Source organism: Camellia sinensis, chromosome 4 (assembly GCF_055761805.1).
Source record: "Camellia sinensis isolate YWXY chromosome 4, ASM5576180v1, whole genome shotgun sequence".
In the NCBI taxonomy this organism is placed as follows: domain Eukaryota; kingdom Viridiplantae; phylum Streptophyta; class Magnoliopsida; order Ericales; family Theaceae; genus Camellia; species Camellia sinensis.
The window spans coordinates 92,197,033-92,219,734 of NC_138964.1; the positions used below are offsets into that span (position 1 = coordinate 92,197,033).

The 22,702-nt window shown below is 39.2% G+C and overlaps 1 protein-coding gene across 10 annotated transcripts in view; it reads right to left on the bottom strand.

The window, feature by feature from the left end:
* LOC114277671 (arginine--tRNA ligase, chloroplastic/mitochondrial-like) overlaps window positions 1-22,470 on the bottom strand; it is a 58,804-nt gene extending 36,334 nt beyond the window's left edge. For 2 of the 10 annotated variants that reach the window (XM_082925337.1, XM_082925338.1), the window contains exons 1-11: window positions 21,731-22,470; window positions 20,302-20,400; window positions 19,964-20,155; window positions 19,592-19,723; window positions 18,748-18,891; window positions 18,271-18,449; window positions 16,409-16,535; window positions 14,184-14,247; window positions 10,044-14,049; window positions 9,825-9,901; window positions 8,634-8,718 (exon numbers count right to left, since the gene is read on the bottom strand). In XM_082925337.1, the coding sequence (XP_082781463.1) occupies window positions 8,634-8,718; window positions 9,825-9,871 (132 nt within the window). In that variant the 5' untranslated portion in view covers window positions 9,872-9,901; window positions 10,044-14,049; window positions 14,184-14,247; ... (5 more) ...; window positions 20,302-20,400; window positions 21,731-22,470. Of the gene's footprint in view, window positions 1-8,633; window positions 8,719-9,824; window positions 9,902-10,043; window positions 14,050-14,183; window positions 14,248-16,408; window positions 16,536-18,270; window positions 18,450-18,747; window positions 18,892-19,591; window positions 19,724-19,963; window positions 20,156-20,254; window positions 20,401-21,730 lie in introns of those variants that run through there. The other 8 variants (XM_082925331.1, XM_082925330.1, XM_082925328.1 and 5 more) reach the window with 8 other exon arrangements.
* Between the last annotated feature and the right edge of the window lie 232 nt (window positions 22,471-22,702).

Here is a 22,702-nt window from a genome sequence, read left to right on the forward strand (position 1 = left end):
TGGGGAACTACTCCAGGAGAGGCCCAAGAGGGACAAAACCACTTATCTTTCTGGCTGAACCATTTCTTCAAGGACCTGCAAGCAGTTGTGGGCGACATCACAGAAGAGAGTCGCAACTCCGTAGTTGGGCCCCGCTACCGCGGCGACTTGTACATGGCCGCCTTCGTCAGTTACTTCATTTTATTTTATTTTTGTTCTCCCCAGCAACCCTGCTGAGAGTATTAACCCTCTAGTGTTCCCTTTGGCTGTCAAACTTTGCAGCGGCACCAGATCCCTCTGGCCCCCCTCTTCTTGGGGAACTTATACTTCCGCCTTGACCTCATCCACTCGGAGATGGAGCGATCCATGGGCCTGCTATGATGTGTAGAGCTTTGTACACACTCAGTTCATGACCGCTTTCTTCTATGAGAGATTCCCTGCCACGGGCCCCGTCCCAAAGAACATGAGCCTTTCTTCACAGACAAAGTCCTTGATGCAAAGGGTCGTCCTGTTCTAGATGCAAAGGGTCGACTTGTCACGAGGCAAGTGCGACACTCCCTCCCTTGCATCTCTCGGTGGCCTGGTCTTGGCACCAACAGACCCTTTGAAGATTATGTAGACCGCATGGAAGAGTGTGTGTTCCGCCCTTTCACTCAGCTTCTTCCAGGCATTTTTGTGGTTCCATTCTCTTTTTTCAAGGCTCGCTGTGTTGATTTCTCCCTCGACAGTGTCCAGGCCAACTCCCTTCTTACTGCTGCCATGATACGCCCCGGATTTCTACCCGTGTGGAACGAGGAGGGCATGTCCAGCGTCATCTATCGACCGGACAAGGTCCCTGAGCAGTTCGGCATGGATTAAGGTGTCCCATATGCCCCTCCGCTTCAGATTGATTACCACCAAAGCTTTCAGCGATTTTCTCGTGATTAAACCGCTCTACTTGTGGAGGGTTTAGGCCTCATGGAGCTTCCCTCACTTGGAAGAGAGGGCGCCTTTACTCCCAGTAAAAGGCTGTTCTAGCACCGCAACCTCAATTCTTTCTTCAACTTTTGCAACAGTGCTCCCGTAGTCCCTGCGATGGAACCCATCCCGCAGCCTAACTTATCTCTTCGTCTGCCCTCTGGCCAAGGGGAAATAGACCAGTATATTCTGTTGCTTCAAACTTCTATCCCTGCCTACCGTGGAGAAGCCTCACCCATCTGTGGCAAATTGCTCCCCCTCAAGTCGACACGACAGTACGAATGAACCGCTCCAGACAAAGGGCAGCCCAAGAGGCAACGGAATCAGTTACCGAGGCACGTGCCTCATCAAGTAGGAAGAGACTCCGAAAGGTACCCATACTTAGAAAATATTTTGCATTGCTTCCTCGGACTTCTTACATTTACTTTGGTAATCACATAACCTTTTTACTTTTAGGGCCCACCGTCCATACCACCGGCCCCGGATGTTCTTCTACTGCCAACGGAATTTCCTAAGATTCAGACGACGATAACGACCTTCCCATTGCTACAAGGGTCAAAAGGTTCAGGACCCCCAGGACAGTACTTCCAGATGTTGAAGAAGAACCAAGTGCTAGGGTCGCACCAACTACTGAGGCTGAGCCAGTTGTGGAGGCCGCAGAAAATGAAGTTCCCCCTGCTGTGGAAGCTATTGTGGGCGGCCTAGTTGCTAAGGGTGCAGAGCCTCTGCTGATTCTGTGCACTCCGACCGTTCCCCTATCGGCGGAGATGATTTTTTCCCTGAGACCCAAAGGGAAGATAGCAACATGAGAGAGCCGCTGGAAGTTGCACCACTTCCCTTTGGAGCTGCATCTGGTGGTTCCTCCAAGTCCACTGAGTCTCCATTGGTTCAGCAGACCCCACTTCCGAACGCCCAGGTGGCTAAGGAGAGTGCAATTGTAGCGGCTGCTTCCACTGTTCCTGCTGTGACCCCTCTAAATTTGAACCGACTTGTAGAGGTAACTATCACATTAGCCACCCACACTGTTACTGCTGTCGTTGGGAACTCTGACCCAGTTGCTTCGGCAACCTCTGAACAACTGGCAGACTTTTACCCTACTCACTTTCCGAAAATGCCAGCTGACCTTGAGGTATCCCAAGATTTTTATACTGGGATGGATACCACTGCTGTTCCAGATCTGAACGTTGGAGACTACCAAATGGATAACCTCTTTTCGGAGCAAAATGACAGTGCAGGCAGCTTTAGTCTTTCTCGCGAGGCTAGTTAACCCGCTGGCCAACGCAACATCTACCCAATCCAATGCTGCTGGGCAATCATCTTCAGTGGAAGTGCGTCGTCCTTAGACCTTTGGTCGCTCCGCCAGTCTCCCTCCAGTGATTGAAGCAGGCGGGAGTGTGAGGGAATCCCCTCAGCCCTCATAGAAAGTTTCTTTTTTATGTTACTGGGTCTCCTCTGTAGCCGCTCCCACTCTCGCCCCGCATCCAGGCGCCGCACCCCGGCACCTTTACTGCTTTTAACGTTCCAGGATATATGGTGCAGACAGCACTGCTGGAGTCACTCGCCGGCTTCATTCATGACTTTGCTACTAAGAAGATTCAGACAACCACGAGCAAGTTCGTGGAAAGTGCCAAGGCAAACCTGAGCGGCTTTGAGAGGAACGGTTTGGACCTAACGTGGATGAGGGATAGGCCACAGGTAGTCGATGGTTTCCTCAAGCATGCAGACAACGTGGCAATGATAGGGCCAGTTCTGAACCCATCATCTACTCTTGTCAACTTGTAGTACCCGCTGCTGCTTGCCTCAGCAACTTTGCAAGCGCCTTCCCATCTTGGTGAGAGCTTGGGAATTGGTTGCCCCCGCATGATTATGTCCACTGTCTTCCATACCAAGCCCCCTTTATTAAACTTCTTGTGCTGAACAGATTAATTGTAGGCACAAGCTATGGATTGATGATACTTTTCCATTGCCCGCAAGGCCCGATCTCTTCTTTCTTCAGCTGCCTCTATGTCATTTTTTCTGCTGTCTGGAACTAAGTGTGCTGACATAGCCATTCTTGCTAAGGGTACTGCCAACTCAACTGGTAACACAGCTTCGAACCCGTACGCTAGGGAAAATGGGGTTGCCTGAGTTGGCTCTCTCTTTGACGTTCTATACGCCAGAGTGCTATCAGTGCACAATGTACAGACCAACACTGATATGGTTGTCTCCCGTTGGAGCCGCGACACTGACACTATATTTTTGGCATGGGAGGAGATAACTCCAACCCTCGAAGATGTTGCCATCCTTCTGCGCTTAAGAACTCGTGGAGATCACCCCTTCGACCCGGCGTCCCTGACTCCCGCAGAACAAGTTTCTGTCACTGCCCTTCAAGGAGCCTTTCGAGAGGAGCGGAAGTATTGCTCTTGGTCTGATCTTAGGACTGGGGAACTACTCTAGGAGAGGCCCAAGAGGGACAGAACCACTTATCTTTCTGGCTGAAGCATTTCTTCAAGGACCTGCAACCAGTTGTGGGCGACATCACAGAGGAGAGTCGCAACTCCGTAGTTAGGCCGGGCTACCACGGCGACTTGTACTTGGCCGCGTTCGTCAGTTACTTCATTTCTTTTTTTTTTCTCCTCCCCATCAACCCTGTTGAGAGTATTAACCCTCTGGTGTTCTCTTTGGCTATCAAACTTTGAAGCGGCAGCCAAATCCCTCTGGCCCCCCTCTTCTTGGGGAACTTATACTTCCGCCTTGACCTCATCCACTCGGAGATGAAGCGATCCATGGGACCGCTATGATGTGTAGAGCTCTTTGTGCACACTTAGTTCCTAACCACTTTCTTCTATGAGAGATTCCCTGCCACGGGCCTCGTCCCTAAAGAACATAAGCCTTTCTTCACAGACGAAGTCCTTGATGCAGAGCGTCGTCCTGTTGTAGATGCAAAGGGTCCGCCTGTCACGAGGCAAGTGCGCCACTCCCTCCCTCCCTCGCATCTCTCGGTGGTCTGGTCTTGGCACCAACAGACCCTTTGCAGATTATGTAGACCGCATGGAGGAGTATGTGTTTCACCCTTTCACTCAGCTTCTTCCAGGCATTTATGTGGTTCCATTCTATTTTTCCGAGGCTCGCCATGTTGATTTCTCCCTCGACAGTGTCCAGGCCAACTCCCTTCTTATTGCTGCCATGATACGCCCCGGATTTCTACCCGAGTAGAACGAAAAGGGCATGTCCAGCGTCATCTATCGACCGGACAGGGTCCCTAGGCAGTTTGACATGGATCAGGGCGTCCCATATGCCCCTCCGCTTCAGACTGATTACCACCAGAGCTTTCAGCGGTTTGCCCGTGATTATACCGCTCTAGTTGTGGAGGGCTTAGGTTTCATGGAGCTTTCCTCACTTGGAAAAAAGGGCGTTTTTACTCCGACTAAAAGGTTGTTCTGACACCGCAACCTCAACTCTTTCTTCCATTTTTGCAACAGTGCTCCCGTAGTCCCTGCGATGGAACCCATCCCGCAGCCTGACTTATCACTTCGTCTGCCCTCTGGTCGAGGGAAACAGACCAGTATATTCTGTCGCTTCAAGCTTCTATCCCTCCCTACCGTGGAGAAGCCTTACCCGTTTGGGGCAAATTGCTCCCCCTTAAGTCGGCACAACAATTACGGACGACCCGCTCCAGACTAAGGACAGCCCAAGAGGCAGCGGCATCAGTTGCCGAGGCACGTGCCTCATCAAGTAGGAAGAGACTCCGAAAGGTACCCATACTTAGAAAATATTTTACATTGCTTCCTTGGACTTCTTATATTTACTTTAGTAATCACATAACCTTTTTTCTTTTCAGGGCCCACCGGCCATACCACTGGCCCCGGATGTTCTTCTACTACCATCGGAATTTCCTCAGATTCAGACGACGACAACGACGACGACCTTCCCATTGCTACAAGGGTCACAAGGTTCAGGACCTGCAAGGTAGTACTTCCAGATGTTAAAGAAAAACCAAGTGTTTGGGCCACACCAACTACTGAGGCCACACCAAAAATGAAGTTCCCCCTGCTGTGGAAGTTGTTGCAGGCGGGCCTAGTTGCTGAGGGTGCAGAGCCTTCAAACCCCGCTGATCCTGTGCACTCCGACCGTTCCTCAGTCGGGCGAGATGATTTTTTCCCTGAGACCCCAAGGGAAGATAGCGGCATGAGAGAGCCGCTGGAAGTTGCACCACCTCTCTTTGAAGCTGCATCTGGTGGTTCCTCCCAGTCCACGGAGTCTCCATTGCTTCAGCAGACCCCACTTCTGAACACCCAATTGGCTGAGGAGAGTGCAAGTGTAGCGGCTACTTCCACTGTTCTTGCTGTGACCCCACTAAATTTGGACCGACTTGCAAAGGTAACTGTCACTTTAGCAACGCACACTGTTACTGCTGTCGCTGGGACCTCTGACCCAGTTGCTTCGACAACCTCTGAACAGCTGGCAGACTTGTACCCCACTCACTTTTCGGAAGTGCCAACTGACCTTGGGGTATCCCAAGATTTTTATACTGGGATGGATACCACTGCTGTTCCAGATCTGAACGTCGGAGACTACCAGATGGATAACCTCTTTTCGGAGACTACCAGCCGGCAGACTTGTACCCCACTCACTTTTCGGAAGTGCCAACTGACCTTGGGGTATCCCAAGATTTTTATACTGGGATGGATACCACTGCTGTTCCAGATCTGAACGTTGGAGACTACCAAATGGATAACCTCTTTTCGGAGACTACCAGCTGGCAGACTTGTACCCCACTCACTTTCGGAAGTGCCAACTGACCTTGGGGTATCCCAAGATTTTTATACTGAGATGGATACCACTGTTGTTCCAGATCTGAACGTTGGAGACTACCAAATGGATAACCTCTTTTCGGAGCGACATGACAATGCAGGCAACTTCAGTCTTTCTCGCGAGGCTAGTTCACCCGCTCGCCAACGCTGCATCTACCCATTCCAATGCTGCTGGGCAATCATCTTCAGGGGAAGTGCGTCATCCTCAGACCTCAGGGAACAGGTCAGGCACTGGGTTTAGGACTGCTACGGGCAGAGGTGCTTGCGCTGGAGCTGGTTGAGAAGCCATGGCCATAATAGCCTCAGCGAGAGTTTGCAAAGTTGTCAGGATCTCCCTCTGCGTATCCTGGAGTGACTGAATTGCCTCAATCACAACACTGTGGTCACGGTCCTCCGCATGTACTGCTCCGCCATTTGAAGAGCCTTGCAGAACTTCATCCTCTGCCATTTTTTTCCAATGAGGTGTGTAAACCACTGCGGGTATGAACCATCAACAAAGCAGCCTTCCCAGCGGAGTCACCAGAAATGTAAGGGGGTTCGAGGTCAGAGAAGGTGATTAGAGAGGCAAAACTATGCTAATGGTCCAAGAATGGTGGAAGTGGCTTGAGAATGTGCAGCAACAACTGTCTGGAAGTTGGAGTGTGCTGCTGGATGAGGGTGAAGCAAGTAGCTCAAGAAGAAATGTATAGCAATGCCAAAATGGGCAGCATATTCCCTAAATCCCCAAAATTCCTCTTATTGAATCATGAGAAATGGGTCCTATTTATATAGGCTTTTCTTTGGCACCAAGAGAACACCAAGTGGCCAAATAGAGAGAGGACATGTGTCCTAGAGGATCACATAGAATATCCTGCCTTGAGCCACCATGCTGAAGGTGCCACGTGTCCTTCTGCATGTACTGTGTACTATCTGTTTGCCTCCGCAACTACCTTTTTGAGCCTCAGCAAGTGTAGTTGCGACGGGAGTGTTTAGCGCTGCAACTCCCCCTTGAGCCTCAGCAAGTGCAGTTGCGACGGGAGCGTTTGCCACTGCACTTGCCTCAGCAAGTGCCATTGCAGCAATAAACTTTGCTACTGCACTTGCCTTCTCAGTTCTACTTGGCCACTACATGCATTCTCAGGACTCCATTAGTCTGTTGTCGACAATGTTCATGCTCACCGCAGCGAAGCCTTCATCTTTAGCCACCTAACTACAAACTCCCCAACTTTCCCGGGCGAAGGCCACAGCCAAGCCTGCTATCAGCCGTGCTGTGTCTTAGTACCAAGCCCAAGGGGCTTCCTTAGTCCTGCCGGTGCGACTAAGGCAGGTTTATGACCTGGGTAATGGAAAGGAAGTCCCTTATGCTAGGGCTACCCTGCTCCCATCTTCGCGGGATCATCGCGGTAAATTGGTACCCTGGGCCTTCTATCAGCTCCAACCAATAAGTCTTGGGGCCTGCTATCAGCCCTGGGCTAGTAATGCCTTGAGGCCTGCTATCAGCACCAGGCATTACCCTCTCCGTGCAGAGAGGAAGCTTTTCCCAGAAGCCTCTATCACCTTGGCGGGATGTTCCCTCCGTAATTTGGTTGCGGCGACAGTAGTTGCTGCGGTAGTCATTACCCTCAACTTATATCTATATTTTTTTTATATTGTCCATGATACACTTGTTATAAATAACATTATTTTTTTGATGTTTCTCGAAATCAATCGTAAAAACTTGCATGAAATATTTTTGTAAAAATTTTCGTTATTGTAATTAATAAGTGCCTCTAATTTAATTTTCTGCCTTCGTCACTGGCTGTCAAAGCCTTTTTAAGAAAGCTGTGGAACTCTCTCGTCTCCACATCGCCGGCATCACTTTTTCTCCCGTCGGCACTCCTTCCGATTTGGCGACGGCACTCTGCAAATTGAATTGGCATCCTGGGCATGTTTCAAAGTTTAACTTGTCGGATCTGAAAGAATATGCGAGTAATTTGGAAAAATAGCAGTCCTATTTATTGATGTCTCTTGAAGAGATGAAGAGTAAGAGAGACAATTCATGGAAAGGAGATGATGAGGAAGTTGAATTCACTTTTGAAGAGCTCATGTCAGATGATTTGGATGTTGTTGTTCAGTTGTCTGAAGCAACGAAAAATAATGAAGAATGTGAAGCGATGGTGAGAGAATTGCTAGTTCATGATCATGACTTGTTTACATTTCAAATGCACTTAAATGTATTTTTTAGATGCACTTAATTTAAATATATTTTGTTTGGATTTAAATTTTTTTGTGTAGATGAAATACGCAAAGTGCTTGATAAAATAAACGATTCAGATTATCGAAATGCGGCATGCTGTAGGCCTCATGGGCCAAAATAATGCTCTCTAATCCAAGTTTTGAAATGAAAAGGATCTTCCTCCTAATTTGATTCCCTACTCCCTATGAAACCTCTTAAATTAGAGAGAAAAAAGAATCACAAATGTAGTTATTTTATATGAGGGAATTCTCTCCGATCCACTCTTAAATTAGAGAGTGAAAAAAAAACACAACCACTAATGTAGTTATTTTATATGAGGAAATTCTCTCTGGTCCATAATTTAAATTGAAGAGCGCTATTTAGGCCTCGTTTGGCATAACCTATATAATCCATCTTTTTATCTTTTTTCCATCACATCACCTCTCTACTTTTCTGCACATCTATTCGTAAAAAGACAAAGTGCACTTTTTTAGGACACCCCAAACCAACCCTTAGTCTTATGAGGTCTGACATAGATCTCGTTTTGATAATTCGAACTATTAAAGATGTTGGACATTTCATTTTTTATTTCGTGAACACAGAAAAATTATATCGATTTAATAATCATAACCTATTTAATTTATTGCATTTGTCACAACGAAAAAAAAAGGACAATTGTAATCTATTCAATTTAAATTAATTTTACAAACCTGTATCTCAGCTCTCCGAAAGCGAGCTATGCTCCTTCCTAATGCCCCAAAATAAAGAAAAAACAGACGAATTTCCTGAGAAAAACTGTAGAATAAAAGAACAATGCTTACATTAGCACATATGTAAGCATAATGATGAGGGGAAGAACTAGGAGAGTGGCAAATATCAAGCACAAAAAATACTTCAACATTCCAAATAAATAGTAACTGCAAGTTAATAACACCTGCAATAAATTTATGGTCATTTTTTTCCATTTTTGTTTGGTTCTGTTTTGAATGAGAACCATCATGGCTCGAGCTTTGACAGCTTCTTAATCTAGACAAGGTCTCTTCTTTTTTTTTATAACAAAACAACTAACTCATTGTAGCACGCAAACATAAAAATTCTTCTCAAAGTATTTTCTCCCCCCAACCTAAACGATGCATTGTCCTCAATGTAAAAAGCAAAATCACAGACGTTAGGAGATTAGCTTAAATAATGAACCATGTCTATATATAGATATGTATATATATATATATTTTTTTTTTTTTTTGAGCATCAACAAAAATTTTATTAAAAAAGTAAAGATGAACTATGAACCTACAAGGGATTATGGCCAAAAACACAAGGGAAAAAAATTACAAACGAAAAACTAACAACTCGTAAAAGTAACATTGCTTTTATTATTATGTTTATGGGTCTTGATAAATAGGGCCTTTTAATTCAATGGACTCCTCTCCTCTTCAGGTGGGAAATTCTCCAAAACTGGTTTAAAACGTTGGCCAATCACTTTAAAAACATTACCATTCCTGGGATTTTCAATCTCAACGGCCCCATGAGAAAAAACAGTTTTAACTATGAAAGTTCCGGTCCATCTAGATCTCAATTTACCGGGAAACAAATGTAGTCTACTTTTATACAAAAGAACCTTTTTGTGAAGGCTCAACAATTCATTTGAGTACAAACAATATTAACATTAAAAACATATCATATACAATGACACGGGGAGGACAAGTCAATCAACTAGGGGCCCTTTTTTCTTTCAAAACAGCACCCCTTTCCTGCTCCCTTATCTATAAAAATATGAAATCTTGCCTTTAGGCAATAGCAATATTATCTTTTATTCGATGAAAAGCTACAAACACAAGACCGTTGTGAGTAAAAAGGTATATATATTATGTAGAGGATTAGAAAATTAAGATAAAAATTACCATCTTGTTGCGCTGAATTCGAGCAGCCCAAGCACCGTTGACAACATTGCGGTCAGATCTAGTGTTCTTGCTATTATCTAAGTCACCCAATATATATTACATAAAAGGAACAAATAAGAAACAAAAGATGGGTAGTAATTAAACGGAAAAACAAATAAATATTTGAAGAGCAAAATCAAAATATAAAAGGACTGGAGGTACAATGAAATCTTGTCTAACCTTTGAGAGAGGTTTTGTGGATGTTATGAGATGATTTCAAAGCAAACCGAGTCTTATGGCCCTGGTTGAGCAATTTATATTGTTGATGGCTCAAATGTAGTTTTTCTAAAAATTTAAATTAAATGCATTAAATCACAATTAAATATAAATTGAGAGAATGAATATAATATCCAAAATTCCTAGAATAACTACGTAATTTTAAGCATTCATCACACCTCCCAACCAGCTTTAATTTTAGAACCTAGCAATTAAGGCGACTAAAATAAAATCAAAAAGAAAAATAAAAGCAACTACTCTAAACCACTTCCGCAAGAAATCACAATTGAATTTAGCACATGCAACAAGCCCTTAATCCAATAGATTACCCCTCATGGACGAGTTAAAGTCTCGTGTTTCCAAAGATGTTACCCACAAACATCCAAAAATTTCTTTACTAAAACAACTTCTTTCATTCTCATGCCAAGGTTAAAGAACCAGTCATGAATTTCACAACCTTAACAAGATAATCAATCAAAGTTCAAAAGACTAGCAGCAAGTAAAGATATCTCATGACATTCAAAATTTGGAGTGTGTGAAAAAAGTTCAACCAACACAGACACAACCTTAGCCTTAAAGTGAAATATAACCCAAATCTCTTTTTGAAACATGCTTCGACTCAAATCTCACCAGTTATTGCACTCAACAAATAAATCACTCAGAATATGGTGCAAAAATTGCTCTCAATATATGCGAGTAGAACAATGTAAATCAAAGGCAAAATATCCCGCATACTAATTTTTTGAAAAATGCTAATATGAAAGAGTAAATAAATAGTCTCATGAATGGAATATCAAATACTGAGAAATAAAATTTCTAGAAATGTTACCCACAAACGTCAAAATTTTTTTTACTCGAAGGATTTCTTTCGTTCTCATGCTAAAGTTCAAGAACAAGTCATGAATTTCACAACCTTAACAAGATAATCAATCAAAGTTCAAGACACTAGCAGCAAGTAAAGATCTGATGACATTCGGAATTTGGCGTGTGTGAAAAAGTTTAGCCAACACATACACAACCTTAGCCTTAAAGTGAAATATAACCCAAATCTCTTTCTGAAACATGTTTCGACTCAAATCTCACCAGTTATTGCACTCAACAAAAAAATCACTCAGAATATGGTGTAAAAATTACTCTCAATATATGCGAGTAGAATAATGTAAATCAAAGGCAAAATATCCCGCATACTAATTTTTTGGAAAAACGCTATAATGAAAGAATAAATAAATAGTCTCATGAATGGAGTATCAAATACTGAGAATTAAAATTACCACACCATCACCCCAATCCATCATGTCCACTTGTAAACTATACCACACTCAAGATCAAATAGGACTTTTGTTTGGTTGTAATGCTTGGGTTGAAGAATTACGAAAAAATAATAAAAAGCCAAAGTTGAATAAAAAAAGGACGTCTGAGAGACAATTGGCATAAAAATAAACACAATTAGAGCATTATTCCAAATGCCTTGCTCTTTCTATTACTTTTCTTTTTGTCTTTTTCAACTTCCTCCTGCTTTTTTTTTTTTTCTTTTTGTTTTTTTTTCCCTTCGTTGAACACAATTTATTTCTTCTTCTTTTTTTCAGCTTTTCTCCTTTTTTTTTTCTTTTTTTTTTCCAAACAAATTTGCCATTGTCAAACTCAAATAATCCCGACATATCTACAAAAGTAAAAAGAAAGTATGGGTTGTGGGGTTAAACAAAGAAAGGCTAACATAAAGGCTCAAATTGGTTTCTAATGGTTCAAGAAGTAATAATAAAAGAAAGAAAAATAAATAAAAGGCTCAAAAAAACAAAGATGGCCTAAAATCATCTCTCAAGAATTAGTATGGTCCTTCAACTTTCATGATCTCAGGGAATAAAAGTGTCATAACAAATTGATTTATTCTCAACATTCAACCAAAATGAAGAAATAATGAGACTAAACAACAAATTAATGTCCTTCCAAAGAAAATTAAGAGTAGATGTATAGTAACCCTCCAATAAATGATTGGCACAAAACTCACAGGGTGAAAAGTCTCCACTATCATTCTTCAAGATTTTCAAGTCATATCCACTTATCAACTAAAAATCATATTCATGTGGCTAAAGTGCAGTGCAATTATTTCCAAATACGAACGCATGAAATACTTTAACAAAGTAGCTAGCATATCAAACTTCAACACAATTTCTCAAGTTAAAGCAATAAAATACTACAAGTATGCCGAATCACTCAATGCATAGAACAATACATTACCATGCACACCTTTTTTTCTTTTTTTAAACAAAACAACTAACTCATTGTAGCAAGCAAACATATAAATTCTTCCCAAAATAAGTATTTTATCCCCCCAACCTAAACGATGCCTCATCCTCGAGGGAGTAAAAAGTGTGATAACAAATTGATTTGTTCTCAGCATTCAACCAAAAATGAAAAAAAAATAGTGAGACTAAACAACAAATTAATGCGCTTCCAAAGAAAAATTAAGAGTAGATGTATAATAACCCTCCAATAAATGATTGGCACAAAACTCACAGGGTTAAAAGTCTCCACTATCATTCCTCAAGATTTTCAAGTCATACCCACTTATCAACTAAAAATCATATCCATGTGGCTAAAGTGCAGTGCAATGATTTCCAAATATGAACACACGGAATACTTTAACAAAGTAGCTAGCATATCAAACTCCAAAACAATTCTCGAGTTAAAGTAATTAAATACCACAAGTATGCCCAATCACTCAATGTATAGAACAAAAGAATAACATGAGCACTAAATTTTTATTTTTTTTTAACGAAATAACTAACTCATAGCTGCAAGCAAATATATAAATTCTTCTTAAAATAAGTATTTTCTCCCCCCAAACTAAACAATGCATTGTCCTGAATGTAAAAAATAAAATCAAAAAGTTAAGGAGATTACCTTAAATGATTAACCATGTCTATATGTGCCATTGCCTGCAAGTGGTTAGCACCAAAAACACAAAGGAAAAAAAATACAAACGAAAAACTAACAACTCCTAAAAGTAACATTATTTTGAATAACATGCACAAACCGGATCATTGGAAATTTTGATCAATTATTTTGAACAACTTTTTGAATGGAGTAAAGGAAGTTGGAATCGTCAATCTCTAATTATCTAAAAACTACGAAAAGGGTGTTTTTGGTTTCTATAACGCGCCACAACAAATGAAACACAAAATTCCAACAAAATCTCCACAAAAGAAGAGATAAAATTGCATAAGATAATACATGTATTAGCAGTTCACTCTTTGCATGTTTTTTCCACATGAAACTGTTAACAAAGTTTTTTTTTCCCACTTTTCCTTCCATTTCTTTTTCCCTTCTCATACAAGATCCTCCGGATGCTTATCATGAAATATAGCCCAAATTATTGGAAAGGAATTTCCAAACCTCACACATATGTTGGAACACTATAGCAATTGCAATCAAATACTTCACAGGATCAATATAAATGAATTATATATTACATATATATATAACACCACGTATATCAGTATAACCAATTGCCCTATTTTTGTTTCATCACAGAGTAGTTGAAAAAGGCATCATTTCAATACATTATGTAAACAAAAACCTATGAACTACTCAATTCTCAATTCAACAGCACACCCAATTTTCAAACAACACAATTCAAATAATTTTCGTTGAAACTCAAATTAAATTGTATGAATCGAATCGTGCATCATACAATTCTAACACCATACTAGTCAGAACCTGTAAAAGCCATGTCAATAGAATTATTTTGATCAATTACTCATGAAATAAAATATCCATTTCCAAGGAATTGTAGCAATGTAAGTGAATTTATTCTTCAGTGATAACTAAGATTAGAAATTACATGGTTGTCGACTCTGCTAGCTGGTGCCGGACACAAGACGAGATCCGCTTCCAGTTCAGGTTGAAGATATGCAGGCACCCCCATCACCTTCTATCTCCATGCCCATGTTAGCGTCCCAAGAATCACGCTCTGCATCACAAAATCAAAAAGGATAAACGAAAAAAAAAAAAAAACTAAAAAAAACGAGGGCCCAATTTAGTCTCCATTTCCAAGCAATGGCAGCAACATAAGTGAAGGAATTATTGAGTGATAACTGAGATTACCTGGTTGTTGACTCACTGCTCAGTTGAGGAATTCTTTAGTCTTCATCACTTGTGTTACTACTCGCTGCTCAGTTGCCATTGAATAAAAAAAGGTCTACATTAATCGCCCAAAAAACACATGGATTTATTATATATAGCCCAACAGACATTAATTATGTAGCAACTACCACCAATAAACTACTAAGTGAATTTTTAGACCATGTTGTTGTAGAAGCTACACTGAAATTTCGAAATCTTAACAAGAGAAAACTTCTAACTAATTTCCCTACATTACTCCCTCAGGTATGATTTGAGATTGGCATGATTCTTTGCTTAGGATTTAGTTTCTTTATTTGACTGAATTTTCAGATTTAGAAGTAGAAAAGAAGAAATATGAAACATGGATATCAAATATTTTGGTAACTTATCCTCCTGTAACATCAGTCTTGCATTTGTAGTTTTCTCCATTATTGCTAAAGCTCCTGAAATGTAGAGAAGCAAGTTCCTCATGTCATCTTTCTGTTCTATTCTTAATAGATATATGTAACTTATTTTATTGGAATGGTCTTAGTTATAATTCTTGTAATTGTTGTGTCCTCAAGATATTTGTATATGACAAATGCTAAAAGTGCTGGATATTGGGATTGAAATAAAGAAGTGTCTTGAAAATAGGTCAAACAGTTAAAAGAAGTGCATTAATTTCAATAAAAACTGCATTGAATTTAATAAAAAGTCTTGTGTTTTCAAATTTATTTTCTGGTCTACTTTTCGTGTCCTTGAGGCACTTGTTAACAAGACCCTTCATATATTGGTATTCATAATTATAGTTTTATTTTATTTTCGTCCTGTCAATGCTACTTCATAAATAAATTTTGTTCCTTACGTGATGCCACATCTTATTTTGTATGTTTAAAGTTATTATGCACCTTCCCGACCTTGTTGGAACAAAATATAGTATAGTAGTTTCGTACTGAAGCTAATTGAGCTTAATGGAGATTTGAACAACTAAACACATATGTTTAATTTCAAAAAGGAGGATCTAAAAGAATCCTTAGAGCCTAGTGTCAAGAGAAAATTGAGAAACTAATTGGCATGAGTAGTATTTTATTTTTGAGTTACGACTTATGTCTACAAATTGGCTTTCCTACTTAACAAAACGAATAAAAATAGAATCATCTTTACCGACTCAAACATGAATGAATGAAGGTCCTCATACTAGAATCAGCATCATGTAGAACCACCTCTCCAAAATAAAGAAAAAATAGACGAATTTCCTGAGTAAAACTATAGAATAGAAGAACAATGGTTACATCATCACATATGTAACCATAATGATGAGGGGAAGAACTAGGAGAGAGGCAAATATCACGCACCAAAAATACTTCAACATTCCAAATAAATAGTAACTACAAGTTAATAACACCTGCAATCAATTCATGGTCATTTTTTTTCAAGTTTTGTTTGTTTCTTGTTTGGTTGAAGGGCTATTTTTTATAAAATTAAACTTTTAAATAACTGAAAATCTCGGCGGTTGCCTCGCCCTCAATCTCCGTCATCATCTCCAAATTACATGGACTACCCTAACAGGAATTGCAATGTATGTAGAACTCTGAACGTGAAGTAAAAGCAAAATTAAATAAGATGAGACAAAAACAATACACATTTTTTAACAAAGGAAAAGTGCGGACATGCATATAGGAGTCACCCAAAAAAAAAAGAAGCAACAACATTATTTAACGGGAATTGCATTTTTATAACTAAAATCTATGGCGGTAGTGATGGAAAATTATTTGTACATCCACAAGCAAAGATGTAGGCAAGTTGCACCCTGCCATGACACAATATACATTGAATGCTTTGATTTTCAAGCTTTTCCAATAAAAGCCTCAGAGTACTACCAAAACAAAACTTGTCTCAATTCTACTAAAATAACTTTTTTACCTCATAAGAGAAAATTTGGTCTATAAATAGAGTAAAAGTTTTCACTGTAAGTAGGGGAACCAATGCATATATTAAAGCTGAAACACATAATAAAGCTAAAACAGAACATGAATTTCAAAATTACTATACAGAGTGAAAACATTGTGACATGCATCAAGAATAGAGTCAAAGTGAAAATATTGACATCATGCAATGCTATAGCAAAATACACATCAAGAGAGAGAGGAGAGATAGCGACAGTGGTGATTAAGAGTTTGATGAGGGTGTGTGGTCATAAAGCAATCAATGGATAGAGAAATCAATACCAGTAAAAGAAGACCACTAGAGGTTTGAGATTGAGAAATCGAAGCCACTGAGCATTGAAAAATCTTGTTAAGTTGCAAATAAACCCTAGCTATGAAATCTTCAACACACTTCATGAAGCTTGTTCGCCTGATCATATTGAAATCACATAAACAAAAATAATCACAAGAATAATCAAGCAATTTTATACAGATTTCAATTAATCTCAAGCAATTTGAAGCAAAATTTAAGCAATTCTCCATCATCAGAAAGACGATTACAGAAAAAGAAATAACTAGATTTCAAGATACGTGATGGATTTCAGACGATCTCACATTTCTTCTTCGTCTACTTCGTCTTAGGGTTTGAGTATGGTTTAGGGGGTTTCTGCTGCTTCGTCTAAGGGTTTTTTTGTGCTTCGTCTTCATGTTCTCCATCAGAAACACGATTTGAATGAGTCAATTTCAAAGGTTTTGGGTTTCTCAAATGAATAGAAGCTAGAGAGATCGAAAGGGTTTAGGTTTATGGAGAGAGAGAGCAGCGATGGAAGATAATGGAGAGGGAGAGAGAGAGGCGTCAATAAACAAAGGAGTGAAAAGAGAGAGGAGACCGTTATAAAACCCTAATTTTGAAGCGGTGGAAGATTAGTGAGAGAGAGGGGTCTAGAAACAAAGGAAGGAAAAGAGAGTGAAAGTTGTGAAACCCTAATTTTTAACACGTTACCTTGGGGGTAAGCGGAAGCAAGCTTCAACCAACCAAGCTACCTTAAAATGTTGATATGGAACTGAAATTAATAATTTATATATATTTATATACTAGTGTATGCCCGTGCCTAAAGGCACGGTATAAATATTGTTGAGATCAAAATGCAATCATAATTTATACGTATCATGCAAAAATTTGTAAAATATGTAACTTTTTTTGATAAAAATACTAAAAAAATATAAAGAAATATTCATTTTATTGATTAAAATATAATTAATCTAATTTGTTGGCAAAAAAAAATTTTGAGGACAAAATATAAATAGATGGTCCGTTTGGTTTGGATTTTCAAATAATTTTATAATTAAAGTTTGGTTGTATATTTTGAAAATAATTTTACAAATTTCAAATTCAAAACTTATTTGGTTTACAGCTTTCAAAAATAATTTTTAAAATTTTCAATCTGTATTTTATTACTTTTAGTAAACTTTTTAAATATTTTAATCAACATTTTTTACTTTTTCAGATCCATTCAATCTGAATAACTTAAAAATTATAAAATTTAGAGTAATGTTATAAAATTTACACTTAAAAATTTTTAAAATAATTTTCACAAATTTGAAATAAAATTTTATAATTTTGCATGATTTATGAATTTTTATGTATTTTAAGTATTTGAACTCAAATTATAGTAAATAATACATTTTAATTATTTTTTTATATTTTGTATAAAATAAATACTAACAAAAACAAAAACATAATTTGTTCCCAAGAGAGTGAGGCGACGATGGCCGTGGCCGCGACGGACAACAAAACACACTTTGTGTCCAAGAGCCACAACAACCCAAAAAAATAAAAAACAAAAAAAAAACTCTTCACCCCCACTTCATCTCACTCTTTCAAATTTCAAATTTTAAAACACACACTCACTCTCTCTCTCTCTCCCCTCAAAACAGACTTTGCTACCCCAAGAAGAGGCCAAATTTGTAAAGGCCAAAACAATAATCCTGCCATATAAAGTGTTTGAGACGTGAGAGAAAAGAGTATTTGGGCGGGACTCAAGTGTTTGGTACATTTTAAAGGATTGATCTTAACCATTGATACACACTTAGAATTAATTTAGACCATTAAAAATCATTTTGGACATTTTTAAAAATCATCCTGCCATATTATATAAATTTACCTTTGCCATTGCCACTATGTCAGGCACAATGCCTTGGGTCTCAAATCCCCAACAATGGCTCCCAGTGTGAGCAAACCCAGATTGAACCTCATCGGCAATACAAAGCCCTCCTGCTTTCTCAATACTGATGTATACGGCAGGGAAGGAACCTGGGGCCAATTCAATAATTCCACCCACTCCTTGCCATTTTAGAGAGTAGTTCAAATTAGACAGTAACTCGGAATAGGTTGTATTAATAGGAAAATGATATCCTCACACAATTTTCGTACAGAATTTAAGACAAAAATAATGTGGCAATGACACTCTTGCAATTATGAACCATAGTGATGGGCATTTGACTATCAATGCAAGGATATAAATGCGACACATCATTTTGCATAAATTTTTTTGTGTTAAATCCTGTGTGTACGTCATTACCCTAATCAATATAGCCACAAAAGGAAACAATAAAAACAAATTTACATAGACGATGCTTACCTGTATGGCTTCAGAAATAAAACCAGCTACATGCCCTGAAGTTCCAAAGGTAATGAGATCTTCGACATCTCTTGCATACTTCTCCCTGTCTGAACCAAAGACTCCACTGTATGGATCTGGGTTAAGGGCATGGTGAACTCCGCTCTGTTGACCAATCCAAAAAGAATGCCAGGATTAGGGAACTGGATTATCTTTAATAATAATTTGGTTGCATTGCATTTGTGAATGCTAATTTATGATTACTTGGTTCTTTAGTTAAGGATAAATGTAGTATAAGGTAAGATTGAAAGCTTCACAAAATAATTATTCTTCAATATGTTTAGTATCTTCAGCAATATCAACTGTAAAGTATAAATGTTAACATAAAGCTACCAATGGTAAAAATAAGAAAGTAAACACAACAATCATGCAAATAACAAACTAAATTACGATATCCTCTGAGTTAACCTGTATGTCTGTATTGGCCACCGAATTCTAATAAAAACAGGAAATCAAACCCCAAATTACATATGTATTAATGAAATGAAGAAGAAGAACAGAGAGAGAAGGGGGGAAAAAATAACAAATAAACAACTCTAAAAATGTATGTATTCATGAAATAAAGGAGACGAACAGGGAGAGAAGGGAAAAAATATCAAACCCACAACACACCAATCAACAAACTGTACATAACCTTGAAGGGAATGTACAATAAAGAGCTGCACGAAGCCCGAAATTGGGGGTAAAATACCTCTGTTCTTGAAGACGACAGTGGGATTTGAACTCTAGCAAGCCAAATCAGTCAAAAACAAAAACAGTGAGAGAAGGGGAGAGGCAGAAATCGAGTGAAAAGACTCAATCTTACCTTGCGAGAGCACCGTCGGTAGCGAAGGGAGCCGAATTGAGCAGCGTAGCGAAGAGCCTGCAGAAGATTGTCTGTTCAGCACTGAAACAACAGCACCATCGAGCGGTGGACACAAAAGATCATCCTTCATGTCTGAAAATAAACAGGGTGCATAGTAATTCAGTACATTTCGTGAATTTAATTATCTTAGTTTGTAAAAACCATGGTGCATATTGGTTTAATATTTCCACACAATGAAACAAGTGCAACACAGTGAAATTATGAAGTCTGCTAAATGAGAAATTATGAAGTCTGCTAAATGAGAGGATATGAGTCAATTGAATTCCAAGAAAGTTAATTTTCCACAAACTCAGTAACCAGCTGGAAACCCACCCTTTCTTGGGTCGTTAGCCGCCGCGAGCATCCCCAAGTTTGGACCCTCCAACTTTTGAGCAACGAGCTGGCAAATAGTCCTACCGTCTACGGAGTGTAGGGCATGGCATGGCCCTTCTTCTTGAGCATTGACAATGGCTGCATACTGGTCACCAAGAGAAGATGTCCATAATACAGCGCATTGGGAATTAACTGCACAAACCGTATTCTACCATATTAGAAGGGGTTCAATGGCTAGTCACTGTAACATTTTATAAAATGTATCGAAAGTAAGTGGTTTTGATAACTAACTGTATGAAAGTATCTCAGAGCCATTATAGAGGAGAGTGGATACAAACCCATGACCAAATGATTTAAGAAAACCTGAGTCGTTGCAGTAGGAATGTTCTCATGTTGATTCCTCCAGCTCCACCTAAAACTGCTTTCAGTTTTTTACCCTGCAAAGGCACAATAAGTAATCATGATTGCGAAGTCAGACAATTAATACTTCAAAATGCTTCTCCTCTTTATATATTGTGCAAAATAACAGTTTTATGAGACATTTCTATGCTAAATTTGAAAGAACAAGGTTGGTATCTTTTTCATTTTTAAAGTTCCAGTTTTCTTGTTTCAGAAAAAATAAATAAATAAATAAATTGAACGCATCTCTACTCTTCACATTGTTTTAATTTTTGTGTGCAAAACAATTTTTAAAAATTCAAAAAGAAAATTTAAATAAGTTTTTTTATTTTTATAAAGGGGGTGTAACTGAATTCTCCTCCCCCCCCTCAAAAAGCAGTTTGACAAACAAATTTTTCATGTCAACTTTCATTTTTTTCTCAGGAAAAAAAAAATGGTAGAAAATGCGTGCAAAGTGTGCAAGCAATATGATGACCTTTAGGACAATGGTGGGTGTCATTGATGGCAATGCCCTTTTGAATGGTTGGATATAATTGGAAGGTGCGGGTGGTGGAGAAAAACTTCTAGAACTGGAGAAGTCACCCATTTCATTGCTAAGTACTATCCCTGTACTTTGTGATTGAAATCTTGAACCGTAGTAATCATTCAGAGAAGTGTTCAGTAAAGTTACAAATAGATATTCATTACAATATTTTTAATTAACTAATTTCTTTTTAGCATTTCTTTTTAGCATCAACTAGATAATAAGAGGACTTGAGCCTCTGAAACTAAAGGTTTACAAAACAACCACAACACAAGGCAAGTACCTGTGTGAGATTAGTGAATTGCAAATCACAAAGCTATACATGCCCACTGTATTATACTGAATCCCATTCAATTGTTTTTTGGTACTCTATCAGGATATGAATCTAAAAGTCTAATTAATCGGACAATTTTCACCAGCCGTGTCCACTTCAAAAAAATGATTAACGACGCACATATATCATTGTTCTTTATCTTCTTTTCTTCCCTTCCTGTCTAAATTCTTTTGTTTTCTGTGCTATCTACAGAATCATATGGAAAAGTTACTTATATAACGGCAATCAAAAATTTATTTATATAGCCATTATGTTGATTTAACTTGAGTACTTCGTAATATTACACCATTGCCTTATACATGGAAGCAACCAAATGGCTTAATGGGAGTGGACTCTCTTCAGTTTAATCGAAGGACTTTTTAATCTAAAATCTAAACTCTACGGACATAATATACTGATACAAACAAGTACTCATTTCCAGAGAGTCTAAGTAGATAGGACAAATTTAAATAAATATATCACAGGTACCATAATCTATCACAACAGTGAAAACAATTACTGAAATGCTTACTTGCTGCAACCGTTGGATGACCTTCAAAATCGATACAATACGCTCTTGCTCATCGACCTCGCTGAAATGCTTCCGCCACCGGTCCCAATCCCAGTCTTCATCATCAACCACTTCACTTCCTCTCTCGAAAACATCAACACTCTTCAATACACCTTTCGACTGGTTACGGTTCTTAACCGCGTTCCTCAACACCTCCTGAATCACCGAATCCCACCGACGGTTAACGGAGGATGAGTTATCCGATGGAGAAGCTGAGGCCGAGTCATCGTTGTTCCTGTGGCACCGACAGAGTGCAGAATCGGAAACCCTAGAGAGAGAGTGAGGGCTTGATGAGAGAGAGTAGGATGATCGTCTCAATCGGGAGGAGATTTTAGGGTTTTGGAAGGCGAATTTGTGGGGGTTTGGATCGGAGCGAGGGGATGGAGAAGGGAATGTTGGCGGAGAGTCGACGCCATGAGAGAGAGATTAGAGAGGGAATGTAGGGATAAGGATGAATTTCAGAGAGAGGCCAAGCTCAGCAGTGAGTCCCAGCCGAGTAATTTTCAGAGAGCGGCAGATGCGGACTACGGCGCTGCTGCGGAAGAGGGGCGTCGTTGATGTGGTTGTGAAGGAGGCGGTGGTTCTGGTAACGGTGGTGCGACGGCGGCATTAGGGATCGAGAGAGAATCCTAGAGAGAGAAAGAGAGCGTGAGAGAGCAAGTGGAGAGAGGCAGTTAAGAGACGTTTGGCAGACGTGGGAGAGAGACTAGAGAGTGTTTGGGCGGAAAAAAAATTAAACTCAACCGCAGATATTGATCATTCAAACAAAATGTAACATATTTTCAAAATTTGTTTAAATAAATACATTTTAACATATTTTTAAAAGTTGTTCTGTCTTATAATATAGATATTAGTTTTATCTTTATGCTTTTGTATATATATAAGTTGTTTTTATTTTTTTTTAAATAATTTTTTATTTTCTCATTTCACTCA